Raw genomic sequence first — 22,015 nt, 5'->3', positions numbered from 1 at the left:
ATTATAAAATAGCGATTAGACAGTATTATTGTAGCGCGGGGGGGGGGGGGGGAAACGGCACCCGTACCCAGCCTCAGCCGGGTGGGCAATTTAGGCGAGGCCGGAAGCTCTGCACGGTACTAGGCCTCGACACCCACCACGCGACTCTGAGGTAAATTCATCAAAGTTTCACGTCCTCTTCACTCCCCCCCCCCCCACGCCAATGTGTGCAATTACTATTATAGGGTCGGTAGATAATAAAATTATAGCGATTAGACAATATTATTGTAGCGCGGGGGGGGGAGGGGGGGAACGGCACCCGTACCCAGCCTCAGCCGGGTGGGCAATTTAGGCGAGGCCGGAGGCTCTACACGGTACTAGGCCTCGACACCCCACCACACTATAGGCCGTACATATTACTGCACAGCGGCCGAGATCGTGGCTGGGGGGGCAGGGGTAGCAGCCCATCTGTGTATATATGTAAGGTTATTAAGAAATATATTTTTCACCCAGGCAACGCCGGGTACTTATGCTAGTAGATTATATCGTCCGTCCGTTTTTCCGTCCGTCTGTGTAGCAACATCGCCCCCTATTGCAAACACTTGGCATGACCCTACAAAAACCTTTAGACTCAGTGACGATTTCCTGGCTAAACAAGTGTAACATTCCCTTATAATTCCCTCAGATAGCTTTTAATTAAAACGTTTAAATTAATGAGGCTTTCCTGCCTAAACAAGTGCAACATTCCCTTATAATTCCCTGAGATAGCTTTTAATTAAAACTTGTAAGTTAAAATTTAACTCACAGCAGCCTAAAGCCTACAGCTAGGCCTAAAGCCTAGAACTAGGCCTCAAACTCTCCCTTCGTATAGTTCCCCCGCGTGTGTGAAAGGGAGTTAATGTTTAGCAATGTTACATTCCCGGATGTTTTTTTAATAGAAACATTTACATTTAAAGCTTTTACATTAAAAACAACTCCCTACCCCCCCCCCCCCCCTCGTCGGTGGCTCTCCAGCCTAGATCCAGGCCTGGGAATCTCTCCCCCGCTAGGGGTGTATTGGGCGGGGCTACAGCTGCAGGGGGCGGGGATGGGCGGGGCAACGGCGGCAGGGGGCGTGAGCACGAGGTGGAGGGTGGAGGGCGGGGCTACGCGGGGTTGGGGCGGGGTTACGGCGGTAAGGGATGGGGCAACGAGCTGGGGGCGGGGACACGGAGATGGGGCGGGGCCACGGGTGGCCAGGGCGGGGTTACGCGGGTGGAGGGCGGGGCCACGGGGCATCCACTTATTGGCGGCCATTTTTTGCCATTTCATTTTATTATAGCCATTCAATTGTTCGTTCCTACCAGCCCACCCCGCAGGGTCCTGTTACTGATGACATATTCGATCAGAAAAATGTAAAAAAGATTTTAAAATATTATTTGTGAAATTTTATGTTTCAGCTTGGCTCTAATTGTCCACGGTAAACTGACGTTGCCTGTTAAATCACCACGGCCCCTTACGTTACGGCAAACTTCGGGGCCACTTCATGGAGTCGTGGAGTTCTTTCATTACGAGTACGGTACATTTCATTAAAGCGTGTTTTTAAAAAAGTTTTTTTTAATATCACTTATTTTTTTCTTTCGGTGCCTGGACAGCAAAAACCTTCCCCCACCCCCCACCGCTAAAGCCGCACACAGAGAGCCTGCCCAGAGCCCCGCCCAGTTGCGCTCCACCTCTGTAGCTCGCGGGATTCCTGCTGCACGGCATAGCCACGTCATTACTCGCTGTGACGTTGCTGCTACTGCCGCCATGGAAGACTAGTCTCCGTCGCCATCTTGTTTCTGTCTCTATCTTGTCTCCGTCGTCTTTATCTCGCCTTTGTCTTATCTCCGTCTTCTTCTCCGCCATTATCTTCGTCTTGTCTCCGTCTCGATATCCATCTTGTCTCGTCTGTGTTGTGTAGTGTAGTGCCTCAATAGAGCTCAATGTGTAGTGTATAGTGTAGTGTCTAGTAGTGTATAGTGTAGTGTAGTGCCTCAATAGTCATAGAGCTCAATGTGTTCGCTTACCGACCATTCCCCTGTTAACGATGGGCTGTTGTAGGTACAGTAAATATTCATTAATGCATTAACCACGTTTCTTTTAACGTTATGTGTTCATACTATTGGTAGTATGAGAATAGGTTTTCCCCTTTTTTCTGGCAACAAAACAGCTGTGTTAAGATGTTAAAACGCCAAACTGAAACCTTTTACAAGGCATCATGTCTGCATTAACCACAATACTCGTGGTCAGTATGCAAAGATAGACGAAAACTGATGCCAGATTTGGAATCAGCACCCCAAAATTACCTTAAATCCGTTGGAATTCCTTATGCCAGAAAAAGTGTGTTGACCAGTGTTATCAAAGTACGGTTTTTGTTTGCATTCTGACCACAAGTATTGTGGTCAATGCAGACATGATTTTTTGTAGAAGGTTTCAGTTTGGTGTTTTAACATCTTAACACAGCTGTTTTGTTGCCAGAAAAAGAGGAAAACCTACTCTCATATTTTGATACTGGTGTAGTGACATAAGAAGGGAGGGGCTGCTGGGGGCTCTGGGACCCAGGGAGGGCCAGGCGCTTAAGCCTCTTGGCGCCAGGCGTGGGTTCCCAGGCGGGTCAGACACTTAAGCCTCTTGGCATCAGGCGTTGGGTTCCCAGGCGCTTAATTCCCTTGGCGCCGCCAAAGGGGGGGGCTGTGTGTGCTCTGTGGGATATCTGGGGGCGCACACGGCCCCACCCCTCGTTGGGGACTGGGCATAAAAGGGGAGCTCCCTGGACGATCAGGGCCAGTCGTAGCTCAAGACCCAAGACCCAAGACCAGCCATCGGAGGACCCTGGGACGCTGTGAGAGCCAGTGGTGGGACTCTGGAACTCCCGACTCTACGACCTTGTGAGGGCGGGTTCCAGAGCGTAGCCAGAGTAGAGTATCTAGGTTGTGTACCTAGGCTGTGAACCTAGGCTGTAACAGAGTATCAGGACTGTTGGAGAGTTGGAGAGTTGGAGTGTTGGACTGTTGGAGTGCTGTTGAATCGTAATAAAGAAGTTACCTCTACAAGTGTCTCCGGAACCCGTTACACTGGCAAAGGAGGTCCCCATGATTTTGGTAGTATCTTTACGTATTAATATCCACCGTTCAAATATTGCATAAGTACGTTTTTTGGGATGAAAAAGGGTTAACTTTAGGTCCTGTCGTAACGGATTAAGATTCTGACGTGCATTTCCTATAGTTGCTTAACGGCCAAATCACTTAACAGTCTTAATAAATATTTACTGTACCTACAACAAAAATCTTACCTTGTGCTCAGAGAGATTTCTCCTGTATTGGTCCAATTTTGTTTCAGAAATGCATTCAATTTTTTGTAACTTACATTTCGTTGAAATGAAGTTGTTAAGTAAACTACCCCCTGTGATTAAAACTAAAACTATACCCTAAAATCAAAACGGGGCCACCCCTCTTAAAAACACCCTCCCCCCCTCCCCGATATCTTAGTTTAAAAAAAAAGACAGACAAATGTTCCGGTAATAAGAATTATTTTAGTATATGTGGTGTTTAGAGATCGAGAGGTCAAGAGAGAGAAAATTGAATGCGTTTTTGTCACCAGGGGTGGCTGGGCAGTCCCATGTGGAAATGTTTGCATCGGCCGCGGAGGCCAAATTCTTTTTAAATAAACTTCCGCGCTACACATCGCACCTCCAATTAGCACGGTTGGCTACGTATGGTGCGAAAGAAGTTGAACATACGATAAAAATACAAAGATCCCCCGTATAGCCCGTAACAGACTGTTTGGACAAGTGCCATTAGGCAGCACCTATGAAGGCCAGCAACCACGCCCGGCCGCCTTTGTCTCCCCAGCGACAATGATTACACATCGCACCAGGTACTCATTTCATGCCGTGTCGACCTAGGGGAGGCTCAGATAATCGTCCCCGGTGTTGGCCGTGAGCGGGAATCGAACTCGGGTCGCCGGGTTCTTAGCGCAGCGTAGTGCTAACCGCTGCACCACCGCTCCCCATACACACACGGACACGCACACTCACATTCCTGGTGCTTCTGCACAGATCGAAATGGGTCTGTCCTCTGCTCCACGTGATCCACCCTCCACCCTCTTGTCTCGACCCCATTCTTTAGCGATACTTCCACGCCAACGGCGTTCCATGGCTGTCCGGCGTCTTCCTCCCATCTCCACGTCGTTCGCATCGACCTCGACATCGCTTCTCAAACGAGGGCCTCATCCTTCCAGTTCCCGTTTCGCGACCGACAAGGAGACCGAGCGATCTTGAGCTCCGAGTTCTAACTAGACCCCTTCCCCTCAGCCGAGTCTCAACTGGGGATTTCCTCCGGTTCCTGCTTCACACTCAACAGGAAGACGGAGGAGTCCTGAGCTCCGCGTTCCAACTTTACCCGCTGCTCCGTCTCGCTCCCTTGGCAATCCTCGTGCTCCCGCTTCACGATCGGCAGGGAGGGGAGGCGGCACGGAACAACCTCGCCAGCGGGCTCCACCTTCACCCCCGGCCACGCCTCGAAGCCTCCGACGTCCCCTTCCCGTTCCTCCTTCACTTTCGCCGAGGACACGTCTCCGCCTCCGCCTCCGCTCTCCGCCTTCATTACCCGCGGGCGCGTCCCGACAAAGCCGGCGGGCTTTTCCCGGCGTTCTTCTTCCAACGCGGCGGGCGCGGGAGGAGGAGGGCTCGCCGCCGCCTCTCCGGGGAAAGTCGCGCGCTCACCCCCAGAGTCAGGTGGTTCCGGTAGGGCGGCCGTCGCGACCTTGCGCGCGATGCACTCGCGACGCTTCCGCCTCGTCACGCACCCTCCGTCCGCCGCGTCCGCGCTTCCGGCGCCGGGGGAGCCGCCCGACGGCGTCAACGCCTCGGCGCCCTCGCCGCAGGCGCTCTCTCCCGTGTGGACCCTCTTGTGGACGACGAGCGTGTGGGAGCGAGCGAACGTCTTCGCGCACACCGTGCACCTGTACGGCCTCTCTCCTGTGTGGATCCTGCTGTGCGTGGAGAGGGTCCCCGCATACGCGAACGCCTTCGCGCACACCGTGCACCTGTAGGGTCTCTTGCCCATGTGGGTCCTCCTGTGCACGCTCAGGGCCCCCGAGTAGGCGAATGCCTTTCCGCATGTGGTGCACACGTAGGGCTTCTCACCCGTGTGGATCCTGTTGTGGATGATGAGCGTCCCCGAGTGCGCAAACCGTTTTCCGCATGTGGCGCACCCATAGGGCTTCTCGCCCGTGTGGATCCTGTTGTGGATGACGAGCGTCCCCGAGAGAGCGAACCGTTTTCCGCACGTGGCACACCCATAGGGCTTCTCGCCCGTGTGGATCCTCTGGTGGTTGCAGAGCTGCACCTCGCGCATGAACTCCATCCCGCAGACGGTGCAGTGGTAGGGCTTGCCGCCGGCGTGCGTCTTTTGGTGCTCGTGAAGATCCTCCGAGTGGTTGAACGCCAGTTCGCAATCGGTGCACTTGTAGGGCTTCTCCTCGGCGTGCGCCGCTTGGTGCTCGCGGAAGACCTTGACGTCGATGAACACCTTGCCGCACTTGGCGCACTTGTGAAACTCGCGCGCGTCGTGTGTCGCCTGGTGGCCGATGAAGACATTCAGCGTGTCCGTGTTGAACGGGCAGTGGGGGCACTGGAAGAGCGTGGGCTCCGTCCACCCCCTGTGCCGCTTCATGTGGTCCTCCAGGGCGGGCAGGCTGACCACGAGCCACTTGCAGATCGGGCAGAAGATCTTCATCTCTCCGTCCGTCCGTTCCGCGTCGGCACTGGGGCATGCAGAGAGGCAGGCGGAAATTCCTTCCTTTTACATGTTTGACACAACGGGTAGGGTTACGTTTGGCAATGCCAAGGCCTCGTGGTGAATGGGGGACTAGGACAACAGGCGGCCATGGTCACACTCGCCGAAGCCTAAGTAACGTTGTGCCATTCATACTCTTTGCTTCTTTCGGTAGAGTCAGGGAGGTAGAAAAAATAATGGATCACGACGTTTCGATCGCAACACAAGCAAAAAAACTGCTGAAGCAGTTTTTTTTTTAAGCCAAACTAAACGATGTTCCCTTACTTCTAGATTTGAAGCCTTCGTGACTGCAAGGATTCATATTCTTGGGTTCTTTCGGTAAAGCCACGTAGGTGAAAAAAAATAGAAAAAAAAATCGAATTTAAATTTTATTCTTATTTTTTTTCACCGACGTGACTTTACCGAAAGAACCAACGAGTATGGATCCTTGCAGTCACGAAAACTTCAAATCTAGGATGCTCCCTTGTTACCAGGTGCAAGGCCCCAGCTATGGGGTAGCTCTTTCTCACAAGCGCCTGCGGCCGTCGCAGATGACAGCTCATTGACGAAGTGGCTCATCCCGTGGACATTTATTTTTCCGCCAAATACTCTCTGAACGTGGAGGGGGGAAAAAAACCAGAGGACCCAGAGATAAATCCACGCTGACCACGGTGAGATAATGTAAAACTCCAAATATACAGCAGCAGCAGGCGTCAGGGGTGGGATCAAACCCACAACCTCCTCCATACCAGGCGAGGTAGTCAACATCTCCTAGTCACCGTGATGATGAGAGAAAGACACGCAAACTCCAAATCTACAGCAGCAGGCATGGTGCATGGTAAGGGTCGGCATATGACCCACGACCTCCTGTATACCAGGCGAGGTAGTTAACACCTCCTAGACACTGTGATGATGATGTGAGAGAGACGCAAACTCCAAATATACAGCAGCAGGCGTCAGGGTCAGGATCAAATCCACGACCTCCTGTACACCAGGCGAGGTAGTCAACATCTCCTAACCACCGTGATGATGATGATGAGAGAGAGACACGCAAACTCCAAATATACAGCAGCAGGCATCAGGGTTGGGATCGAACCCACGACCTCCTGCATACCAGGCGAGGTAGTCAACATATCCTAATCACCGTGATGATGATGATGAGACACGCAAACTCCAAATATACAGCAGCAGCAGCAGGCATGGTAAGGGTCAGGATCGAACCCACGACCTCCTGCACACCAGGCGAGGTAGTTAACATCTCCTAGTCACCGTGATGATGATGATGATGAGATTCCTCGCCACCGCTCACCGGGAATTCCTCACCACCGCTCACCGCAGCGAGTCTCGCACAAGGAACGGGTGACGTCACTCACTCGCAGCACCACCGCGCGCGTGACGTCATCGTCGCTCAGGGTACGGGTAGGAGGATCTTTGTCTTTGTAGCGGTGACGTCACTTGCATCCAGCCCTTTGGTGACGTCACCCTACACCCCCCCCCCCCACCCTGGCAGGCGCGCGCCGGTTTGACGTCGTGTCGTCAATCTCGCCGCGAGCGTGACGTCACGCCACTATTGGCGGGCCGCTGGGAGACGCGAGTGACGCCACCCCCCTACCCGGCACGTGACGTCGTCGGTCCTGTGCGGCGGGGAGGTGTGTCCTTAATACGATGAGGATGACGTCATTTGCTCGCGACTGCGGGTTACGTGACGTCATGTCACCAATGCCCGGGGGGTGGCTGTGGACACCGTGAATTGACGTCACGCACAGAGACAGAGAGTCGAGGCCTCCGTGTTGCGTTGTGAAGTTCAATATCGCCACTGGGGGAGAGACAAAGGCGGCCGGGCGTGGTGTTGGCTACCGACCCCCTTCATAGGTACTGCTACTCGCTACTAACAGCAGCACTTGCAACTGTAGCCTGTGTGAGGCTACCTGGGGCATCTTTATATTGGTAGGAACAAAGTGGACCAGCCGACAATCTATATATATAAAATCGCAAATCTGTCTGTCTGTCTGTGTGTCTGTGTGTCGCCGGACCATACGCAGTTTCATTGGACGAAATGTGAGGGATTTGCGAGACACGATTGGTCCGGCAGTTGCCCCTGGCAACGGGTAGCGACGCATTCGCTGCGGGGTGGACGCCATTTTTAATTCCCGTTAAAAATATGCGCACGCATTAACACGCGACTCTGACGTAAATTCATCAAAGTTTCACATCCTCTTCACTCCCCCCCCACCACAATGTGTGCAATTACTATTATACGGTCGGTAGATTATAAAATTATAGCGATTAGACCAGGGGTCGGGAACCTTTTTTCCTGGGAGAGCCATAAAAGCCAAATATTTCTAAATATATTTCATTGAGAGCCATATAGAATTTTTAACGTATAATAAATTAAATATGTCTTATTTTTAATGCGACTTCTGGTGCTGCATGGTTTTGCTGATGGCCTTGTATTCCGGTTCATACGTGGTGAGGTTGAGCTTCATGCAGGCGTGACCCGTGAAATTTACCTTCAAAACTAATTTCTGTTTACTTTAATATGACACAGTATTATACAAGTGAAATTTATCTTCAAAACTAATTTCTGTTTACTTTAAAATGACACAGTATTATTAAGCAATATCACAAGTATTTTAAAATCAGTTCCAAACTGATTTTTGTTATTTTTTCAACTCAAAATTGTCTGGGAGCCATATTCCGTCACTGGAAGAGCCATATATGGCTCGCGAGCCATAGGTTCCCGACCGCTGGATTAGACAGTATTATTGTAGCGCGGGGGGGGGGGGGGGGGGAACGGCACCCGTACCCAGCCCCAGCCGGGGGGGCAATTTAGGCGAGGCCGGAGGCTCTGCACGGTACTAGGCCTCGACACCCACCACGCGACTCTGAGGTAAATTCATCAAAGTTTCACGTCCTCTTTCACTCCCCCGCCACCCCAATGTGTGCAATTACTATTATAGGGTCGGTAGATAATAAAATTATAGCGATTAGACAGTATTATTGTAGCGCGGGGGGGGGGGGGGGTAACGGCCCCGGTACCCAGCCTCAGCCGGGTGGGCAATTTAGGCGAGGCCGGAGGCTCTGCACGGTACTAGGCCTCGACACCCACCACGCGACTCTGAGGTAAATTCATCAAAGTTTCACGTCCTCTTCACTCCCCCGCCACCCCAATGTGTGCAATTACTATTATAGGGTCGGTAGATAATAAAATTATAGCGATTAGACAGTATTATTGTAGCGCGGGGGGGGGGGGGGGGGTAACGGCCCCGGTACCCAGCCTCAGCCGGGTGGGCAATCTAGGCGAGGCCGGCGGCTCTGCACGGGACTAGGCCTCGACACCCCACCACACTATAGGCCGTACATATTACTGCACAGCGGCCGAGGAGATCGTGGCTGGGGGGGGGGAGGCAGGGGTAGCAGCCCATCTGTGTATATATGTAAGATTATTAAGAAATATATTTTTCACCCGGGCAACGCCGGGTACTTCTGCTAGTCTATATATATAAAATCGCAAATCTGTCTGTCTGTCTGTGTGTCGCCGGACCATACGCAGTTTCATTGGACGAAATGTGAGGGATTTGCAAGACACGATTGGTCCGTTTGGTTTTCCACGGCGGTTGCCCCTGGCAACGGGTAGCGACGCATTCGCTGCGGGGTGAACGCCATTTTTAATTCCCGTTAAAAATATGCGCATGTATTAACACGCGACTCTGAGGTAAATTCATCAAAGTTTCACGTCCTCTTTACTCCCCCCCCCCACGCCAATGTGTGCAATTACTATTATAGGGTCGGTAGATAATAAAATTATAGCGATTAGACAATATTATTGTAGCGCGGGGGGGGGGGGGAACGGCACCCGTACCCAGCCTCAGCCGGGTGGGCAATTTAGGCGAGGCCGGAGGCTCTACACGGTACTAGGCCTCGACACCCCACCACACTATAGGCCGTACATATTACTGCACAGCGGCCGAGATCGTGGCTGGGGGGGCAGGGGTAGCAGCCCATCTGTGTATATATGTAAGGTTATTAAGAAATATATTTTTCACCCAGGCAACGCCGGGTACTTATGCTAGTAGATTATATCGTCCGTCCGTTCTTCCGTCCGTCTGTGTAGCAACATCGCCCCCTATTGCAAACACTTGGCATGACCCTACAAAAACCTTTAGACTCAGTGACGATTTCCTGGCTAAACAAGTGTAACATTCCCTTATAATTCCCTCAGATAGCTTTTAATTAAAACGTTTAAATTAATGAGGCTTTCCTGCCTAAACAAGTGCAACATTCCCTTATAATTCCCTGAGATAGCTTTTAATTAAAACTTGTAAGTTAAAATTTAACTCACAGCAGCCTAAAGCCTACAGCTAGGCCTAAAGCCTAGAACTAGGCCTCAAACTCTCCCTTCGTATAGTTCCCCCGCGTGTGTGAAAGGGAGTTAATGTTTAGCAATGTTACATTCCCGGATGTTTTTTTAATAGAAACATTTACATTTAAAGCTTTTACATTAAAAACAACTCCCTACCCCCCCCCCCCCCTCGTCGGTGGCTCTCCAGCCTAGATCCAGGCCTGGGAATCTCTCCCCCGCTAGGGGTGTATTGGGCGGGGCTACAGCTGCAGGGGGCGGGGCTGGGCGGGGCAACGGCGGCAGGGGGCGTGAGCACGAGGTGGAGGGCGGGGCTACGCGGGGTTGGGGCGGGGTTACGGCGGTAAGGGATGGAGCAACGAGCTGGGGGCGGGGACACGGAGATGGGGCGGGGCCACGGGTGGCCTGGGCGGGGTTACGCGGGTGGAGGGCGGGGCCACGGGGCATCCACTTATTGGCGGCCATTTTTTGCCATTTCATTTTATTATAGCCATTCAATTGTTCGTTCCTACCAGCCCACCCCGCAGGGTCCTGTTACTGATGACATATTCGATCAGAAAAATGTAAAAAAGATTTTAAAATATTATTTGTGAAATTTTATGTTTCAGCTTGGCTCTAATTGTCCACGGTAAACTGACGTTGCCTGTTAAATCACCACGGCCCCTTACGTTACGGCAAACTTCGGGGCCACTTCATGGAGTCGTGGAGTTCTTTCATTACGAGTACGGTACATTTCATTAAAGCGTGTTTTTAAAAAAGTTTTTTTTAATATCACTTATTTTTTTCTTTCGGTGCCTGGACAGCAAAAACCTTCCCCCACCCCCCACCGCTAAAGCCGCACACAGAGAGCCTGCCCAGAGCCCCGCCCAGTTGCGCTCCACCTCTGTAGCTCGCGGGATTCCTGCTGCACGGCATAGCCACGTCACTACTCGCTGTGACGTTGCTGCTGCTGCCGCCATGGAAGACTAGTCTCCGTCGCCATCTTGTTTCTGTCTCTATCTTGTCTCCGTCGTCTTTATCTCGCCTTTGTCTTATCTCCGTCTTCTTCTCCGCCATTATCTTCGTCTTGTCTCCGTCTCGATATCCATCTTGTCTCGTCTGTGTTGTGTAGTGTAGTGCCTCAATAGAGCTCAATGTGTAGTGTATAGTGTAGTGTATAGTAGTGTATAGTGTAGTGTAGTGCCTCAATAGTCATAGAGCTCAATGTGTTCGCTTACCGACCATTCCCCTGTTAACGACGGGCTGTTGTAGGTACAGTAAATATTCATTAATGCATTAACCACGTTTCTTTTAACGTTATGTGTTCATACTATTGGTAGTATGAGAATAGGTTTTCCCCTTTTTTCTGGCAACAAAACAGCTGTGTTAAGATGTTAAAACGCCAAACTGAAACCTTTTACAAGGCATCATGTCTGCATTAACCACAATACTCGTGGTCAGTATGCAAAGATAGACGAAAACTGATGCCAGATTTGGAATCAGCACCCCAAAATTACCTTAAATCCGTTGGAATTCCTTATGCCAGAAAAAGTGTGTTGACCAGTGTTATCAAAGTACGGTTTTTGTTTGCATTCTGACCACAAGTATTGTGGTCAATGCAGACATGATTTTTTGTAGAAGGTTTCAGTTTGGTGTTTTAACATCTTAACACAGCTGTTTTGTTGCCAGAAAAAGGGGAAAACCTACTCTCATATTTTGATACTGGTGTAGTGACATAAGAAGGGAGGGGCTGCTGGGGGCCCACGCCTGGCGCCTCTTGGCGCCAGGCGTGGGTTCCCAGGCGGGTCAGACACTTAAGCCTCTTGGCATCAGGCGTTGGGTTCCCAGGCGCTTAATTCCCTTGGCGCCGCCAAAGGGGGGGGCTGTGTGTGCTCTGTGGGATATCTGGGGGCGCACACGGCCCCACCCCTCGTTGGGGACTGGGCATAAAAGGGGAGCTCCCTGGACGATCAGGGCCAGTCGTAGCTCAAGACCCAAGACCCAAGACCAGCCATCGGAGGACCCTGGGACGCTGTGAGAGCCAGTGGTGGGACTCTGGAACTCCCGACTCTACGACCTTGTGAGGGCGAGTTCCAGAGCGTAGCCAGAGTAGAGTATCTAGGTTGTGTACCTAGGCTGTGAACCTAGGCTGTAACAGAGTATCAGGACTGTTGGAGAGTTGGAGAGTTGGAGTGTTGGAGTGTTGGACTGTTGGAGTGCTGTTGAATCGTAATAAAGAAGTTACCTCTACAAGTGTCTCCGGAACCCGTTACACTGGCAAAGGAGGTCCCCATGATTTTGGTAGTATCTTTACGTATTAATATCCACCGTTCAAATATTGCATAAGTACGTTTTTTGGGGTGAAAAAGGGTTAACTTTAGGTCCTGTCGTAACGGATTAAGATTTTGACGTGCATTTCCTATAGTTGCTTAACGGCCAAATCACTTAACAGTCTTAATAAATATTTACTGTACCTACAACAAAAATCTTACCTTGTGCTCAGAGAGATTTCTCCTGTATTGGTCCAATTTTGTTTCAGAAATGCATTCAAATTTTTGTAACTTACATTTCGTTGAAATGAAGTTGTTAAGTAAACTACCCCCTGTGATTAAAACTAAAACTATACCCTAAAATCAAAACGGGGCCACCCCTCTTAAAAACACCCTCCCCCCTCCCCGATATCTTAGTTTAAAAAAAGACAGACAAATGTTCCGGTAATAAGAATTATTTTAGTATATGTGGTGTTTAGAGGTCGAGAGGTCAAGAGAGAGAAAATTGAATGCGTTTTTGTCACCAGGGGTGGCTGGGCAGTCCCATGTGGAAATGTTTGCATCGGCCGCGGAGGCCAAATTATTTTTAAATAAACTGCCGCGCTACACATCGCACCTCCAATAAGCACGGTTGGCTACGTATGGTTAGAACGATAAAAATACAAAGATCCCCCGTATAGCCCGTAACAGACTGTTGGGACAAGTGCCATTAGCCAGCACCTATGAAGGCCAGCAACCACGCCCGGCCGCCTTTGTCTCCTCAGCGACAATGATTACACATCGCACCAGGTACTCATTTCATGCGACCTAGGGGAGGCTCAGATAATCGTCCCCAGTGTTGGCCGTGAGCGGGAATCGAACTCGGGTCGCCGGGTTCTTAGCACAGCGTAGTGCTAACCGCTGCACCACCGCTCCCCATACACACACGGACACGCACACTCACATTCCTGGTGCTTCTGCACAGATCGAAATGGGTCTGTCCTCTGCTCCACGTGATCCACCCTCCACCCTCTTGTCTCGACTCCATTCTTTAGCGATACTTCCACGCCAACGGCGGTCCATGGCTGTCCGGCGTCTTCCTCCCATCTCCACGTCGTTCGCATCGACCTCGACATCGCTTCTCAAACGAGGGCCTCATCCTTCCAGTTCCCGTTTCGCGACCGACAGGGAGACCGAGCAATCTTGAGCTCCAAGTTCTAACTTGACCCCTTCCCCTCAGCCGAGTCTCAACTGAGGATTTCCTCCGGTTCCTGCTTCACACTCAACAGGGAGACGGAGGAGTCCTGAGCTCCGTGTTCCAACTTTACCCGCGGCTCCGTCTCGCTCCCGTGGCAATCCTCAGGCTCCCGCTTCACGATCGGCAGGGAGGGGGGACGGCACGGAACAACCTCGCCACCGGGCTCCACCTTCACCCCCGGCCACGCCTCGAAGCCTCCGACGTTCCCTTCCCGTTCCTCCTTCACCTTCGCCGAGGACGCGTCTCCGCCTCTGCTCTCCGCCTTCATTACCCGCGGGCGCGTCCCGACGAAGCCGGCGGGCTTTTCCCGGCATTCTTCTTCCGACGCGGCGGGCGCAGGAAGAGGAGGAGGGCTCGCCGCCGCCTCTCCGGGGAAAGTCGCACGCTCACCCCCAGAGTCAGGCGGCTCCACTAGGGCGGCCGTCGCCCCCTTGCGCGCGATGCACTCGCGACGCTTCCTCCTCGTCACGCTCCCTCCGCCCGCCGCGTCCGCGCTTCCGGCGGCGGGGCAGCCGCCCGACGGCGTCGACGCCTCACCGCAGTCGCAGGCGCTCTCCCTCGCGTGGATCTTCTTGTGGGCGCTCAGCGCGCCCGATTCGGCGAAGGCCTTCCAGCACACGGCGCACGTGTACGGCCTCTCTCCCGTGTGGACCCTCTTGTGGTTGACGAGCGTGTCGGAGCGAGCGAACGCCTTGCCGCACTCGGCGCATGCGTACGGCCTCTCGCCCGTGTGGATCCTGCTGTGCGTGGAGAGGGTCCCCGGATCTGCGAACGCCTTCGCGCACACCGTGCACCTGTAGGGTCTCTCGCCCGTGTGGGTCCTCCTGTGCACGCTCAGGGCCCCCGACTCGGTGAACGCCTTGCCGCACGCAGCGCACACGTACGGCTTCTCGCCCGTGTGGATCCTGTTGTGAATGACAAGCGCCCCCGAGCGAGCGAACCGTTTTCCGCACGTGGCGCACCCGTAGGGCTTCTCGCCCGTGTGGATCCTCTGGTGGTTGCGGAGGTGCTCCGAGCGCGTGAACTCCATCCCGCAGACGGTGCAGTGGTAGGGCTTGCCGCCGGTGTGAGTCTTTTGGTGCTCGTGAAGATCCTCCGAGCGGTTGAACGCAAGTTCGCACATCGTGCACTTGTAGGGCTTCTCCCGGGCGTGCGCCGCCCGGTGCTCGCGGAAGACCTCGGTGTCGATGAACACCTTGCCGCACTCGGAGCACTTGTGCGACTCGCGCGCGTCGTGCGTCGCCTGGTGGCCGATGAAGACGTTTAGCTTGTCCGTGTTGAACGGGCAGTGGGGGCACTGGAACAGAGCGGGCTCCGTCCACCCCCTGTGCCGCTTCATGTGGTCGTCCAGGGCAGGTAGGCTGACCACGAGCCACTTGCAGATCGGGCAGAAGATCTTCATATCTCCGTCCGTCCGTCCGCGTCGGCACTGGGGCACGCAGGGAGGCACGCGGAAATTCCTTCCTTTTACATGTTCGACATCTTCACATTTGACACAATCGTTAGCGCTACGCTGTATCTTATTTGATACATCTATCGTGCTGTGACGGTTCCACCTGAATACGGAAGCTTGTGTTGCCTCCGAAACGTCGTGATTTTTATTTTATTTTTATTAATTAAAACAAAAATTACCTACGTGATTTTACCGAAAAAACCAAAGAATATGTTCCCTTACTCTTTGGTTCTTTTAGTAAAGTCACGTAGGTGAAAAAATTTCAACAAAAAATAATAAAAATAGAAAAAATCGAATTTTAATTTGTATTCTTATTTTTCTTTTTTCACCGACATGACTTTACCGAAAGAACCAAAGAGTATGGATCCTTGCAGTCACGAAAAATTCAAATCTAGGATGCTCCCTTGTTACCAGGTGCAAGGCCCCAGCTATGGGGTAGCTCTTTCTCACAAGCGCCTGCGGCCGTCGCAGATGACAGCCCATTGACGAAGTGGCTTATCCTGCGAACATTTATTTTTCCGCCAAATACTCTCTGAACGTGGAGGGGGAAAAAAAACCAGAGGACCCGGAGATAAATCCACGCTGACCACGGTGAGATACATGTAAAACTCCAAATATACAGCAGCAGCAGGCGTCAGGGGTGGGATCAAATCCACAACCTCCTCCATACCAGGCGAGGTAGTCAACATCTCCTAGTCACCGTGATGATGATGATGATGAGAGAGAGACGCAGACTCCAAATATACAGCAGCAGGCGTTGTCAGGGTCAGGATCGAAGCCACGACCTCCTGTACACCAGGCGAGGTAGTCAACATCCCCTAGCCACCGTGATGATGATGAGAGACACGCAAACTTCATATATACAGCAGCAGGCGTTAGGGTCTGGATCGATCCCACGACCTCCTGTATACCAGGCGAGGTAGTCAACATCTCCTAGTCACCATGATGATGATGATGAGACACGCAAACTACAAATATACAGCAGCAGGCATGGTCAGGGTCGGGATAGGACCCACGACCTCCTGCACACCAGGCGAGGTAGTCAACATCTCCTAGTCAACGTGATGATGATGAGAGACACGCAAACTTCATATATACAGCAGCAGCAGGCGTTGTCATGGTCAGGATCGAACCCACGACCTCCTGTATACCAGGCGAGGTAGTTAACATCTCCTAGTCACCGTGATGATGATGATGAGATTCCTCGCCACCGCTCACCGCAGCGAGTCTCGCACAAGGAACGGGTGACGTCACTCACTCGCAGCACCACCGCGCGCGTGACGTCATCGCGCCCGAAGATGGCTGGGTGACGTCACGCTCGGGATGGATGGGGGCGGGTTCAGCTGGAGACGGTAATATGACGTAATCTATCGGGCTCGAAGTGCACCTGGGCACGGGCGCCGCGGTGACGTCACCGTCGCTCAGGGTACGGGTAGGGGGATCTTTGTCTTTGTAGCGGTGACGTCACTCGCATCCAGCCCCTTCGTGACGTAACCCTACACCCCCCCCCCCACCCTGGCAGGCGCGCGCCGGTCTGACGTCGTGTCGTCAATCTCGCCGCGAGCGTGACGTCACGCCACTAGTGGCGGGCCGCTGGGAGACGCGAGTGACGCCACCCCCCTACTCGGCACGTGACGTCGTCGGTCCTGTGCGGCGGAGGGGTGTGTCCTTAATACGATGGGGATGACGTCATTTGCTCGCGACTGCAGGTTGCGTGACGTCATGTCACCAACGCCAGGGGGGGGGTGCTGTGGACACCGTGAATGACGTCACGCACAGAGACAGAGAGTCGAGGCCTCCGTGTAGCGTTGTAAAGTTCAACATCGCCACTGGGGGAGAGACAAAGGCGGCCGGGCGTGGTGCTGGATACCGACCCCCTTCATAGGTACTGCTACTCGCTACTAACAGCAGCACTTGCAACTGTAGCCTGTGTGAGGCTACCTGGGGCATCTTTATCTTTGTGTGCGCGCTTGCTCCTGTGGGGAGCGGTGGTGCAGCGGTTAGCGCTACGAACCCGGCGACCCGAGTTCGATTCCCGCTCACGGCCAACACCGCCGGTGACGATTATCTGAACCGGTCCTGGGCCTCCCCTAGGTCGACTCGGCCTCAAATGTGTGGCTGGTGCTGTGTGTGTGGTAAACATCGCTAACAGCACTTGCCCCTACAGTCTGGCAAGGCTACACGGGGGATATTCTTTGGTTATTTCGGTCGATAGAAAATAAAAAATTAAATACAATTTTTAATAATTAAAACACAAGCGGTCATCTTTTCTCGCCGCCTGATGAAGGCTGCTTGTGTTGCGATCGAAACGTCGTGGGTTTTTATTTTATTTTACACGCCCTTTATTAACGCTTTTCTGTCTTTTTGATTTAAAGCTTTCGTTACTGCAGAGATTCATATTTTTGGTTCTTTCGGTAAAGTCATGTAGAAGGGAAATAATAAAAATATAAAACAATAGACAGAGAATATATTATTGGTTCTTTCCGTAAAGTCACGTAGAAGGGAAATAGTAAAAATATAAAAATATATAAAATATAAAAATAAAATCATAAAATATTGTCTGTTGTCATATCCTCAAATCTTGTAACTCAATTTTATCCCACTTCCCAATGTGGTATCGACTGCAAACTTGGTATACTGATGTCATACTGATGACAATACTATATTCTATTAAAAAAAAAGTATGTTTAAACATTCATTTTAAAATGTTATGTTTCGGCTTGGGTCTAATTGTCCACGCTCAACTGACGTTGGCTGTAATTGGCCACGGTCCCTTACGTTGTGGCAAGCTTCGGGGCCACCTCCTGGAGTTGTGGAGTTCTTCCATTACTAGTACGGTATATTTCATGAACGCGTGTTTAAAAAAAATATTTTTAAATACTATTTTACACTCTTTCATTTAACTCACTCTGTCTGTTGTTGTCGTATCCCCAAATTGTGTAACTACATTTTAACCCACTTCCCAATGTGGCATCGACTGCAAACTTGGAATACTTATGTCATACTGATGACAATACTATATTTTATCATAAAAAATAAACATTTTTAAAAACATCATTTTTTATATGTTATGTTTCGGCTTGGCTCTAATTATCCACGCTCAACTGACGTTGGCTGTAATTGGTCAGGGCCACTTCCTGGAGTCGTGGATTTCTTCCATTACTTCATAAAAGCGTGTTTTAAATAAGTTTTTTAAAATACTTACTTAATTTTATTTGTATTTTCTATCTACGTGACTTTACCGAAAGAACAAAAAAATGTGAATTCCTGCGGTCACGAAAGTTTTAAGACAAAATCTATACGAGGGATCTTTTTACATTTTCGTGTCTGCGTCTCTGTCCTGTGACCTCCTGCCAGCAGCGAGGCATGGATACTTCACGTGACGGCCTCAAAGTGCACCTAGCCTGGCACAAGCGCCGTGGTGATGTCACCGCCAAATTGTGGCGAATGGCGGTTCTTGTTGTTGTTGTGTCTGCGCCGGTTTGCAACCTGCAGGCCGACCCTGCCTACGATCCATCGGGGGTTTAAACTGTAGGCTGAGTCGCAGTGTGAGGAACTCACGAATCCTTGAAGGATCTGGACAGGGTCCCTATCATCGGCGAGCTCCTCCAAGGCTACGTTGGCCGGGTCATGTAGCCCGCATGCCTAGCCACCGTACGCCCAAGCAGCTTCTGTTTGGCCGGATAGAGGGGGGCTAGAAGGGCGCGGTATGGGCTGGAGATGAGGATGGCGCTGATGCGGTACGGGAGGATGTGGAGCTGAGTGGACTTGCCGACGACTGGTACCAGCGGTGTCAAGATCGGCCTCTGTGGAGGAGGAGGTTCATTAAGGACGCTGCTACTGGGCAGTTGGAGGCAGTCGCCCTCCAGCAACAACAGAGGGCAGAGGAGCGACACTCACAACAACGAGCAGAGCGCCAGGCGACTTAAACACAGCAAGTTTGCACAGTGGGGGCCATAGGTGGTGGATCTGCCAGTCATCTCAGAATCAGAATCTTTATTTAGACTGCAGGAGGAATCAGATGAGCTATAAAGCTCTTTTCTACAGATGTCCAGTATGGGCATGGGGAGTCAGTGATTTTCAACGGCAAACACACCATACACACAAACACACAATACACACAAACACGATACACACAAACAAACGATAGGAGTGCAAAATAGAACAAAAGTAGGGCAAGTCGCAAAATGGAAATTAATTGTTTAAGTTCGATTTATCAAGATTGGGCAAGGCAGCAAGAATAACAGAACAAGTAGCCAACCGCGCTAATCAGAGGTGCGGGGGAAGGACTACAAATTAAACACAACAACAAGCAGCAATTCTAAAGGAATTAGTTTGTCAATCTAGAATCTAGATGATGATTTAAAAGTGCATCGTAGCTCCCAATGGCTTTCTGATACCGGAGAGGAAGAGCGTTCCAGACGTCCGCCACAAGCAGCAGCAGCATCTGAAAGCGCCACGCGACGCAGCGACAACCACTTTCTTTTTTCGACGGTTAGCAACCGGTGTCCGTGGTTTCTAGCTTCACGCCTTGTTTGCGATACTTCACAGGGGTGGGGCGAGGGAGATTCATTTTCTTTCGTGTGCCTCACTCTTTGCCCCAGTGCCAAGACAGGAACCATGAACGAGGGAGGAGAGATGAAGATCTACTGCCCGGTCTGCAACTGGGTGGTGATCAGCTTGCCCGCCCTGGAGGACCACATGAAGCAGCACAGGGGCCTGACCGAGTCCGTGCTGTACCAGTGCCCCCACTGCCCGTACAGCACGGACAAAGCAGCCACTCTGATCGGCCACCAGAGGAGCCACGCCGACGAGAAGCTGTACAAGTGCTGGATGTGCGATGAAGTTTTTGCAAATTCGGGAGACTTCTGCTCCCATCAGAGCGTGCACATGAAGCGGGCGCGACGCGGGAAGGCATTCGCCCCACCGCTAGGAGACGTCTCACCGGACGGGAGGATCCGCGCAGACGAGAGGCCCTACTGCTGCAATGTCTGTGGAGAGGATTTCACTCAGTCGCACCACCTCCTCAACCACCAGAGGATCCACACGAGTGAGAAGCCGTACAGGTGCGCCACGTGTGGCAAGGCATTCAACCAGCCGGGGACGCTCTTCAACCACGAGAAGACCCACGCGGGCGAGAAGCCCTACGGATGCGCGGCATGCGGGGAAGCGATTCGCACAGTCAAGAGTCCTCGTCATACACGCGAGGACCCACACGGGCGAGAAGCCCTACAAGTGCTCCACGTGCGGCAAGTGCTTCGCCCAGTCGGGCAACCTGTGCATCCACAAGCGCACCCACACGGGCGAGAAGCCGTACGCGTGTGACGTGTGCGGCAGCTCGTTCACGCAATTGGGCACCCTCCGCGTGCACTGGAGGACGCACGCGGGCGGGAAAGCCTCCTCCGGGTCGGGGAGCCTCCGGTCACGCCGGCAGGTCCGCGCGGGCTCGAGCGCGTCGACGCTGCCAGCCAGTCCTCCCCTCCTCCGCCGCTGCACCCGTGGGAGGGCCGGGCGTCACGAGGGCGCGACTGCCGCTGGGGAGGTCGTGGCGAGCCTCGGGGGTGAGGGTCCCGCGGCGACCCCCTCGGCGACCCCCTCGGCAACCCCCTCGGCGACCCCCTCGGCATCGCTAACATCAGAACGTGGAGAGACCCTCAGCTTCGAGACGTGGCTGGGGGTTAAGGTAGAATGCGACGGTGAAGATCCTCCCGCCTCCCTACCGAACATGAAGCGGGAGCGCAGAGGGATCGCCAGCTTCGAGACGTGGTCAGGGGTGAAGGTGGAATTCGAACGGTGAAGATCCTACTGCCTCCCTGCCGATCGTGAAGCGGGAGCGCGGAGAGATCGCCAGCTCCGAGACGTGGCCAGAGGTGAAGGTAGAATGCAACGGTGAAGATCCTTCTGCCTCCCTACCGATCATGAAGCGGGAGCGAGGAGAGATTGCCAGCGTCGAGATGTGGCCAGGGGTGAAGGTGGAACATGGCAGGGGGGAGGATTCTTCAGTTCCCCTCTCGATCGTGAAGCAGGAACAGGAAGAAAGCCCCGGCTGTCAGACGCGGCTGGGGTTAAGTTGGCACACGGGAGACCGAGTCTCTGCTTTGGGAACGGATGTTGAGGTCTACGTGGAAAGAGTGAAGGAGGAGGCTCCAAGCAAGCATGTCGAGTGAGAGTGAGTCCTCGACTGGGACCTTTGTTAATTTGGTGGCACGGGTGGAGGATGTGTACTACACAGGGGCAGGTCTCGTGGAGCGGAGATTAAACACTCGAGAAGCTGACAGAGAGAAAAATAAATGTTGAGAAAATGCCGCGCGACACATTGGCCGTTCGAAGCACGAGCGTGTCTGCACGACTGTGAAGGTACACAACGTGGAGGCAATATTTTTTGCTCTGAGAACAGATACACGTGAAGTGAAAACTACGTAGACTCTTTGTTTTATTGACCAGGTAAGGCCCACCACTGAGCCACGTAGCTCTTTTTCAGAAGCGACCTGGCCATCAACGAAGTGGCCTATCATCAGTGGCGGCACTGTGGCGTGCAAAACAAACAGTGCAGGAGCAATACATACATACATACAAATTAATAAATAAGTAATATTTTAAAATACTGTTTTTAAAACACGCTTTAATGAAATGTACCATACTCGTAATGGCAAAACTCCATGACTTCAGGAAGTGGCCCCGAAGCTTGCCATAACGTAAGGGACCGTGGTGATTTACAGCCAACATTAGTTGAGCGTGGACAATTAGACTCAAGCCGAAACATAACATATAAAAGGATGGTTTAAAAAAATATTTTTACGATAGAATATGGTATTGTCACCAGTAAGACATAAGTATACGAAGTTTGCAGTCTATACCACATTGGGAAGTGGATTAAAATTTAGTTACAAGATTTGAGGATACGACAACAGACAGAGTGAGTTAAATAAAAGTGCGTAA

At 52.1% G+C, this 22,015-nt stretch overlaps 3 protein-coding genes across 5 annotated transcripts; 1 reads left to right on the top strand and 2 right to left on the bottom strand.

Annotated features, from left to right (window-relative positions):
- Window positions 1–3,524: 3,524 nt before the first annotated feature.
- LOC133359843 (zinc finger protein 664-like) lies at window positions 3,525–13,472 on the bottom strand. Of its 3 annotated transcripts, none has more exons than XM_061578393.1 (2): window positions 13,330–13,472; window positions 3,525–5,766 (listed from the first exon to the last, which is right to left on the bottom strand). In XM_061578393.1, the coding sequence occupies exons 1-2, from the start codon at window positions 13,470–13,472 to the stop codon at window positions 4,320–4,322; spliced, it is 1,590 nt and encodes a 529-aa protein (XP_061434377.1). In that variant the 3' UTR covers window positions 3,525–4,319. The 3 variants fall into 3 exon arrangements, with proteins under 3 accessions (XP_061434377.1, XP_061434378.1, XP_061434379.1); XM_061578394.1 differs by lacking the exon at window positions 13,330–13,472 and adding an exon at window positions 7,087–7,201; XM_061578395.1 differs by lacking the exon at window positions 13,330–13,472 and adding an exon at window positions 7,047–7,134.
- Window positions 13,473–13,609: 137 nt separating this feature from the next.
- Window positions 13,610–16,323, bottom strand: LOC133359848 (zinc finger protein 664-like). The gene is made up of 2 exons (XM_061578402.1): window positions 16,258–16,323; window positions 13,610–15,052 (listed from the first exon to the last, which is right to left on the bottom strand). Exon 2 carries the CDS (start codon window positions 15,023–15,025, stop codon window positions 13,613–13,615), a length of 1,413 nt encoding a protein of 470 aa, XP_061434386.1. The 5' UTR covers window positions 15,026–15,052; window positions 16,258–16,323; the 3' UTR covers window positions 13,610–13,612.
- A 514-nt stretch (window positions 16,324–16,837) lies between these two features.
- LOC133359942 (zinc finger protein ZFP2-like) lies at window positions 16,838–21,303 on the top strand. Its single transcript, XM_061578506.1, has 4 exons — window positions 16,838–16,961; window positions 19,681–20,142; window positions 20,264–20,855; window positions 21,049–21,303. Exons 2-4 carry the CDS (start codon window positions 19,697–19,699, stop codon window positions 21,241–21,243), a joined length of 1,233 nt encoding a protein of 410 aa, XP_061434490.1. The 5' UTR covers window positions 16,838–16,961; window positions 19,681–19,696; the 3' UTR covers window positions 21,244–21,303.
- Window positions 21,304–22,015: the final 712 nt, after the last annotated feature.

Source organism: Lethenteron reissneri, chromosome 66, assembly GCF_015708825.2.
Source record: "Lethenteron reissneri isolate LAM-NWPU_2019-01 chromosome 66, ASM1570882v1, whole genome shotgun sequence".
In the NCBI taxonomy this organism is placed as follows: Eukaryota; Metazoa; Chordata; class Hyperoartia; order Petromyzontiformes; family Petromyzontidae; genus Lethenteron; species Lethenteron reissneri.
This window is presented reverse-complemented; position numbering and strand designations above follow the sequence as displayed.

Bases quoted from the DNA above. Each gene is read 5' to 3' on its own strand.
- LOC133359843 (XM_061578393.1), bottom strand. From the start codon at position 13,472: ATGGGAGGAAGACGCCGGACAGCCATGGACCGCCGTTGGCGTGGAAGT. The intron at 5,767-13,329 runs GTGAGTGTGCGT...TGCATGCCCCAG, and splicing joins TGTGCAGAAGCACCAGGAAT to TGCCGACGCGGAACGGACGG.
- LOC133359848 (XM_061578402.1), bottom strand. From the start codon at position 15,025: ATGAAGATCTTCTGCCCGATCTGCAAGTGGCTCGTGGTCAGCCTACCT.
- LOC133359942 (XM_061578506.1), top strand. From the start codon at position 19,697: ATGAACGAGGGAGGAGAGATGAAGATCTACTGCCCGGTCTGCAACTGG. The intron at 20,143-20,263 runs GTGCGCCACGTG...CGCACAGTCAAG, and splicing joins ACGAGTGAGAAGCCGTACAG to AGTCCTCGTCATACACGCGA. The intron at 20,856-21,048 runs GTGGAATTCGAA...CCAGGGGTGAAG, and splicing joins AGACGTGGTCAGGGGTGAAG to GTGGAACATGGCAGGGGGGA.